Source organism: Mytilus trossulus, chromosome 2, assembly GCF_036588685.1.
Source record: "Mytilus trossulus isolate FHL-02 chromosome 2, PNRI_Mtr1.1.1.hap1, whole genome shotgun sequence".
NCBI lineage: Eukaryota > Metazoa > Mollusca > Bivalvia > Mytilida > Mytilidae > Mytilus > Mytilus trossulus.
In genome coordinates, this window is record NC_086374.1 from 48,683,215 (window position 1) to 48,692,296 (window position 9,082).

Below are 9,082 nucleotides of genomic sequence, written 5' to 3' on the forward strand. Positions count from 1 at the left end.
TATTTGCTATTCGTTCATTTTTTGTACATACATTTTACGATGTAATTTTGTTGTCATTTCGGGGCATGCAATAGCTGACTATGCGGTATTGGCTTTGCTAGTTCTTAAAGGCCGTACGGTAACCTATAGTTGATAATTTCTGTGTCATTTGGTCTCTTGTGAAGAGTTGTCTCATTGGCAATCATATCTTTTCTTCTTAACTTAAAAGATTCTATAGTTTATTACATTACAAATTCAGATATACTTTCAAAATGTCTTGTCATTGGTCTTGTAGGTCTAAGCAACAACAAAATCATTTTCATCTTGCTGCTTTTAAAAATACAAACCACCTTGCAGAAGTCATCAGTCTATAACCAGCTCGTAACAGGACTCGAAATTCATGCTTCACTTATTTTTTTATTAATATTTAAATGTTTTGTCATTATCTTTGAACATTCGGATATAAAAAAAACAACATTATAAACACTTTTAAAACAACAAATAATTTGACCAAATAGAAACAGCTACAAGTATTCGGGACACAGTTTAAGAAGTCAACATACTAAAAAGTTTAATGGCTAAATGCACACAAAAAAACTCAATTTGGCGATTTTTCAAATGGCGGCAAATTTTAAAAACAACGAAGAACTTAATTAAAATTCTTAATCATATCCAGCCAATAACATAACTTTAGAAAGACTCATGGCTCAGATAGATCGTCTCATGTGAGCAATACAAATAAACTTTGATAAAAACAATTTTAATTTTGATGGAAAATCTCTATCTTGTCAGATTTAAAAAAAAAAAAAAAAGAGATGCGAGCTTGGCATACCGCACTATAGTCAAGCGCACATACACGAAACAACTGAAGCGATTAAATCAATAAAAGGAGCGCCCATAAAATTAACTGTTGAAGACATGTAATTTAGATTCACAATTTAAACATCGATTACATTTGAACATAACTTGAATTCCGTCGATTTTTTAGAACAAATGCGGCACCCAATGAAACAGATAGTACAGCAGCAGTCAAAGCGAGAGCAATGCCGCCGTTTATACATTTCATACCATAACAATCCAGTGTTCCTTCAACAACGTGTGCATCGTAAATAGTACCAAATACCAACTGAATTATCAAGCCCACGACTGCTGCTAATAATATTGCAATCCCCCAGTTTCTTCCTAAATTTTCTAAACTGAATAATTCACTCATAACTGCAGGACACAAAGTCCACAGTGCGGATATTCCTAAACCACACAAAAAAGTTCCTATTATGAGTAGCACATATAGTTGTCCAAATATCAAAATTATAGCTTGGCTGAATACGAAACAAGCACAGGCGAAAACTAATATCGACATGCGCGGAATTTTTTCTTTGAATAAATCTGAAATAACGCCAATAAAAATACTTAAAACTGCAGTTGTTATGGGAACAACAAGTACCAAGCTGCCGTTATATTGGTTCAGATGAAGAGATTTTGCGATGACTGTTACGTTATTTACAAGAGTCAATCCAACAGACGCTGCTAAAACAAACATCCAAGTAAATAAATGAAAATTTGCATTGCATAGTAATTGTTTGATGGACAGTTGTTCCCCATTGTGGTTATTGACTAACAAATTGACTCCACTTTCGGATGAGTTTTCAGATTCATCTTGTTTGTCATTCTGATTAAAACTGTGTTCTTCTATACCAGTTGAACCGTTTGTTTTGAGAACAGGTTTAATAGACTTGTATGAAGCTTCATATTTTTCGGAAGATTTTAAATATTTTGACTCATCTTTAGTAGAATCAATAGTTAAAACATTCTCTGTAATTTCTTGTGATGTAAATATTCGAAGAAAAATAATGCAAAGAACGTCGACAATCGCAAAACTGACTGCAAACAACAACATGAAATCACCAAATCGATTCTTTCCAGTTAATACCTTGTAGTAAATAACTGAAAATACAGATGGACTTCCGGCGAAAAACGAATTCAGCACTCCAACGATTAATCCGCGGTGTTTACTGTGGAAGTTGATTATATTCGTATTTAGTGCTACCATATACGTGAAGACAGAACCAATACCTGTTTTAAATATATAAAAAAAAGTTTGTCATTTATTTCAGCTAAATATATCTACTAAATATATATGGATTGGTCAAGGCTTTTTCTGTCATTTTTGGTTGTCAAAGAGCTCTTCAAATGATTTGGTTCTTAAATATCCTTTTATAGCTCTCATAAAATCGACCCGTTCCTGATGAAAATAATTCCAGAAAACAGCTTCGAAATATGATATTTAAAAAGTTTCTTTTCATGTCTTGAATGAGTAAACAGTAGATTAACATCCGTCCATCTTTGTTTTCACTATGACCTAATTTTTACGTTATTTTACAAATACATGTATGGAGATTAGCTGTTTTATTTTGTTTTGTTTCGTTGTTTTTCGTTTGTGTTTGTTCTGTATGGTATTGAGAATGTGTGCATTGCTGTTGAAGTATTACGACATGCATGACATGTAAGTTTTCTAGACTATTCTTAAAGATATAAAAGTTTATTTCTTATACTATTAAAGAAACTTCAAGAAAGAGAACATACCACACACGAAAAAATATATAGCTATTAACCAACTATTCCTGCCATAAAACGCTGTATACTTTGTTGTACTCCAAAGGAGTACGTATGCACTCACTGACACGACAAGTCCAGCACCTGAGGTCCAAGTAGGTCCTAAACTATCATACAATAAACCTGGCAAAAAACCTGCTCCAAGTCCAAGGTTAAGCAAAGACGACTGAAGTTCCACTGAAATCAATTTGAAAAAAACAATATAATGATTCAATTGTATATTACATAGGGATAACAGTTATTTAAGGGTTGCTATAAATCGTTCATATTCTGTATGTGTATACATCCATAAATTTGGATTCAAACAAAACACGAGACCAGTTTACAAAAAAATGTACCTCTATTTTCATGAATACTTGGATACTCGATGACCAAGTGTGTGAAGTCCTTTCATGCCGACAACGAAAAACGATGACAATTGCAGGGATCAGAAAGTGGGTAATATGAGGGTTTACTTAAGAATTGAATGCTTGTTTTGAAACTTCATTGGGGTGTAATAGCGTTGACCGAAGTTCATTTTGTATGAAGCGCTCATTCTAACAAGAATGTGTCCAAAGTACACGGATGCCCCACTCGCACTATCATTTTTCATGTTCAATGGACCGTGAAATTGGATAAAAAATATTATTAGGCTTTAAAATTAGAAAGATAATATCATAGGGAACATGTGTACTAAGTTTCAAGTTGATTGGACTTCAACCTCATCAAAAACTACCTTAACCAAAAATGTTAACCTGAAGCGGGACAGACGGACGAACGGACGGACGAACGAACAGACGAACGGACGCACAGACCAGAAAACATGATGCCCCTCTACTATCGAAGGTGGGGCATAAAAATGTGCGCACGGTCAACGCTTTTACACCCCAATGAAGTCACAAAAAAAGCATTCAATACTTATAATTACATTTTTTAGCTAGGATCATGAAAACACGATTTTTATCAAGTTTTTATTTACTAGTAATTTACCTGTGCACTTTCTTGTGGGACCTCGGGTTCATCATGAATGATAAATTTTATTGTGTAATGCAATTGCTTAAGGAATAACGTGAGATTGCAATGCAGCCAATCAGAATAACGTATTATAATGAAACATACATCTAATGTAATTATTATTATAAAGTTTTTCATACTAGTGTGTGTATTGTACACACCAGCGTTCATACTCAATTACCATCAACACGTTCTGTTCCTGATATCCGTGTTATATTTGTCGCTGTACAATAAAAAATCTCTCTCTTTCCCGGTCGATCGATTCAGTTATTAATATTAATGATACATACCTTCTTTTTGGGTAAAATTGAAAGTTGTTTTCAGATCATCGGCATAAACATTAAACACAAATAATGAGCCTGTCACAAATTTTGCCAGACATCCAACAACAAGACCAAGTAACTTCAGAAAACTTAAGTAACGAGGTGATGTAGGTTGTTCAAAGTTTGCCATCTGAAACTTTTTGAAAGTTTGTAGCTGTTACAATAACGCATAAATTGTTCAGTATAACTAGTATTAATCCATATGAATCCAGGCTACAATACACATAACAAATCGATGTTTATTATTTATACCTTCGTCAACAACAATTTTGTGTATACATGATGTAAAAACCATTACATGGTTGTCGATCTTTGTATACATTTTTATATATAAGATATTTAATTCAGTCCAGGTAAATGAAAACACACACAACTTTCTTTGTATTTGTGCTCAAGTCGACAAATCTTTAACTCTGATACATTTGTATTTGATACAGGCTATCATACAACTGAAGAAAAAAGCTGCTCATATTTTGGAAAGTCAATTATAAACATATTTCAGTTTGAACAGTCATTATTTTAATCTGGTAAATAATCTATTCAAATTTACGGGTTGTCCGAGAATCTGGCCACAGTTTGATCTGGTCAGTGACATTTGCCGTGATGGGTATCTTCGAATATCTTACCTCTTTAAGGTGAAATATACGTACTGTGGCATGTTTAATGATTGTTATGAATGATCGAGTTAGAGTTGAGCCCGTGAGTGAGTGAATTATTTAAAGTTAAGCTAAGCATCCGTTTGTAAATATTTCATGCAAATACAGGAGGAAAATAAGACAGAAAAAAATATAGGTAGAACATAAAAAATAGCTAGATTTAAGCAACATTAGTTTACTGAAGTTCAAATCTCATAAATCGACCAAGAAGGTACAAATAATAGTTTTATATAAATTACCGATAAAATGTTTATAAATCACTTACAGTCGATAACATCAAATGTGTACGCAAAGGTAATATATTTGGTTAGCTTTCTTGCTAGCTGAACGGTGAAGTCATTGTTGGGTTAGGCGAAATACGGAGCTAATCGAAAAATGCATGTTAAAACAAAGTACTGTCATCTCAATACCAGAATCTATGACAAACGAAACGATTTTAATATTGAAATTTTCCATCCCTCCCACCCCCCCTTTCCCACCTTTGTAGAAGTATACCAACTTTACCTACACGTGAGTTATACATTTCCCAACTCATTCGGTATTAGATAGCCTCGAGCTGCTACTGAGAAAAACGTGTGAAACGTCATCAGTGTCAGTGCAGAATACTGATGAACCAAGGATATGTCAAAGAACGTCTCGTCCTTTTTCTAAAAAAAAAGTGGAAGAAACCAAGACCTTGTTGATCAATATTCTGTATCAACTTTACAAGTGCTATGGTAAATTTTTGTATAAAAAGTAAAATTACAAAAATACTGAACTCCGAGGAAAATTCGAAACGGAAAGTCCGTTATCAAATGACAAAATCAAATGATAAAACACATCAAACGAATGGACAACAACTGTCATATTCCTGACTTGGTACAGGCATTTTTAAATGTTGAATATGGTTGATTGGACCTTGTTTCATAGCGCTAAACCTCTCACTTGTATGACAGTCGCATCAACTTTCATTATATTCACAACGATGTGTGAACAAAACAGACATAAAATGGTAAAATTTTCAAAATAGAGGTACAACAGCCATCACTGTGCCACAATTTCAATAAGAACAAAAACAAACAATTTTATAGCTTTATAGCTTGTTGTTCGGTGTGAGCCAAGGCTCCGTGTTGAAGGCCGTACTTTAACCTATAATGGTTTACTTTTTAAATTGTTATCTGGATGGAGAGTTGTCTCATTGGCACTCACACCACATCTTCCTATATCTAAAGAAGCACAAAAAGCATCTATAAAATTGTACAACCACAATCATTGCTTTATTTAATAGTGAATTATTATGTATAGGTGTGCCTGGAAAAAAACCAGATGAAACTTAACGTGCACAATAAAAACTATTGAACTTAACCTTCATTTTGTCATCAGTAACAACATATTAAAATTTGGGAAGCTTTGGTTGAACAGTTCATGCGTAAATGAACGGACACGACTGGAAATGCCATTTTTCAATCTTTCAAGAACCATAACTCCTGAGCGGTAAAAGTCAAAATTGGCATTATTGAACGTGACCTTCATTTTGTTGTCAGTAACAACATATTAATATTTTAAAAGCTTTGGTTGAACGGTTCATGAGTAAATGCACGGACAACATTTGGTTGCTGCCCGCCAGACCGACTGCCCGCCGTACATCCCAAAATCAATAACCGATATCATTTGTGAAACGGTTACTGTAAATTCAGAAATTATTGCGTGCATTTATTATTGCGTATTCCATAACGGTCAACCAACTCGTGATGGCGTCCTTAAAATTTACGAAGAGACGATTTCAATTTACCATTTGGAATTCTTGATTTAATAGCTTCTTTGTGAGCAACAACCCTCTATCAAGAAAATCATGATAGGAGTTTGCAAGAACGGGAATAATTGGGAGATATATACACCACATGCAGGTGCTGCTGGAATGTTTCTACTTAGAAATAGAAAGTTCACAATTGGAAAGCTAAAATTATATCTTTTTTTGTAGAGTTTTGTTTTCAATCGACCTTTATTGTCAATTTCTAGATGTAAGTCAAGATATGAGGCCGACATAACTGTATCTGTTGTATCCTTTATCTTTATACCAATTGGATAGATGCGTTCGACATAGTCACCAAATTTTGAATAATATCACACAGGAAATATAAGATAACTTTGTCGTTCAAAGTATTTTTTAAATTGTAATTTCACATTGGGAATGGTGGTATACAGAGTTGAAAATTAAAAGTTTTGTTTGAACTTATTTCAGAAAAAAAACGAAATTTAAAATTATTCAGAAGTTCTTAAGAATTTTTAAGAATCCACATATGGTAAATACCACTGCGCGAGTAAAATAGTTTTGTCAAAGTATTTTCAAAATTATAATACAGCCCGTAACAGAGAAGTGATCGAATTGGTATTTCTTTACCGCCAAAATTAGCTACGTTATCGACAAACGTAATGAGTAGTGACCGAACTATTGGTACTTTAACATTAAAAAGATTGACAATGCTGACAAACTTTCATATGTCGATAATAAAGTTTAATACCGATAATATTGAAAATAATTCTAATAATATGAAACAAAATATGTCCATGCATCATTTCGATTGGGCGAAAAGTAGTCATTTCTTTAGAGTCAGAACAGAAAAATCAGGTTTATGGAAGGACGCCTTGATAGTATTATTTCCTTTACAATTTTACCCAAAACTAAAAGAAATATACTGGTACAGAATTAAAAAGGTGTTTGATAGAAATGAAGTCCTTTATTATGTGTGATGGATTTGAATTCAATCAATAACTTTGAAATGTTTTCTCATATGTATACACAAAAGGGAGGACTGGTATTTGTACTTCTGTTAGAATATGTCTTCGTCGGTTTCACATGCCACACTTTTTTCTAGTACAGTTTAAAGGGGAAAATTTTGTTGAGATTTTTTTTTTAATGACAAAACTAGCAAAACTATTTCTTGCAATGGCACACACAGAGAATATTTTTTAGTAAAAATCAGTAAAAATAATTTCTCCAAAATATACCATGGCCAGGACCTGACAGTTTTTAGCAGTGTACAAATAAAAATCGTCCACAAAACTGCGCTTGCCGTCATTTTGATGGATCATGCAACATTTCACCTATTACCCATAAACAACATAGGTTCTCAATTACTAAAAAAAAGTTCTATAAGATAGTTTCAAATCAGAGTAAGCATAAACTTCCTTATATACAGTCGAATTTTGCTATAGGTTGCACAAAGCTAGTTCTTAAAACGTTTGTATCAGGAAAAAAATTTTCTTTGACTTTTAAAACGTGTAGGGGAAACGAATTTCCTACCCATTCACTTATAATATTCCGTATTTCTGATTTTTTGTTCGATAACGTAAATTATACGACTTTTTTTATGACTACGTGAACTTGTGCCATTTATTTTTGCTGGTCTTTAGGAAGACAATTTACAATTTATAATGAATGGAGGCACTTATATATAACCTGTTAATTATGTTTGGAAACAAAAATAAATTCCCAATATAAGAATATACATGTATGAATATACAAGTATTATATGTCGTGTACATGATTGGATGTGGTAGATATAACTACCGCACAGAAAAAGTATCATGGATTTCGAAGCTTTCATATTCAAGGTTTTGAATTCTACCCTTGTTGCAAAACCCGTGGAGTTCTCTACAGTTCCTTAAAACATCATTTTTTTTTGTAAATTGAGTGCCGTCTCCCTGAACATGCTAACACTTAAGTCATATCTTTTCATTTTCACATTTGTTTCCCTGTTTGTCTCTGTTGTCTTGATTGTTGGAACGATTAGTGGTATCTTACAATATTTACGAAAACTTTCTGAGAATTTTGAATATTTCTTCTCTGTCAGATATGGATCATTACCAATGATAAAATGAAATGCCGTACATCACATCTTATAGAGGTATAAATTTCAAATATTCGTCAATAACTTAAGATAAAGAGCAATTTTCAAATGTTAAAGGGTACATTTGTATTTTTTGTTTCGATTTGAAAGAAATTTATTTCAGTTTTTTCTGTGACAAAGTACAAGCATAACCGTACGGTTATCTATAATAGTTGTTAATGTTTGTGTCATTTGGGTCTTTTTGTGGAAAGTTGTCTCCTTAGAAATAATACCACATCTTTTTCATATGTCGGTATTGCAACAATGTATGATTGACATAATCCTAGGGACATAATAAACAGATAGGTATGAACAAGAAAAGATATTGGGTATTCTGTATCAGACGAAAAATAAACTATTACAGTGTTGAATCCCATAAATATTCACAGTGCAAGCAGTGTATTATAAGTAATCGGTGATTTCTAAAATTAAATGAACCTGGATAAAGTGATGCAAATAATTCGTTATACTAGTAACAACTTTCAAAGAAACAATGTATAAACTGCAGCATGTACAGTGCAATTTCGTTCTTGTTGTATGTAAACGTAAGCTATATTTGCCTTTTCATAGAAACGAAAGTATAGAGATTATAGACGATAAAAAGAAAAAAACTCGACCTAAACAATGAAAACTTACACATTGGACATGA

The 9,082-nt window shown here is 32.9% G+C and overlaps 1 protein-coding gene across 2 annotated transcripts; it reads right to left on the reverse strand.

Annotated features, from left to right (window-relative positions):
- Window positions 1–473: 473 nt before the first annotated feature.
- Window positions 474–4,233, reverse strand: LOC134707453 (uncharacterized). Of its 2 annotated transcripts, XM_063567200.1 has the most exons (3): window positions 3,876–4,233; window positions 2,563–2,769; window positions 474–2,052 (listed from the first exon to the last, which is right to left on the reverse strand). In XM_063567200.1, the coding sequence occupies exons 1-3, from the start codon at window positions 4,036–4,038 to the stop codon at window positions 929–931; spliced, it is 1,494 nt and encodes a 497-aa protein (XP_063423270.1). In that variant the 5' UTR covers window positions 4,039–4,233; the 3' UTR covers window positions 474–928. The 2 variants fall into 2 exon arrangements, with proteins under 2 accessions (XP_063423270.1, XP_063423271.1); XM_063567201.1 differs by lacking the exon at window positions 2,563–2,769.
- Between the last annotated feature and the right edge of the window lie 4,849 nt (window positions 4,234–9,082).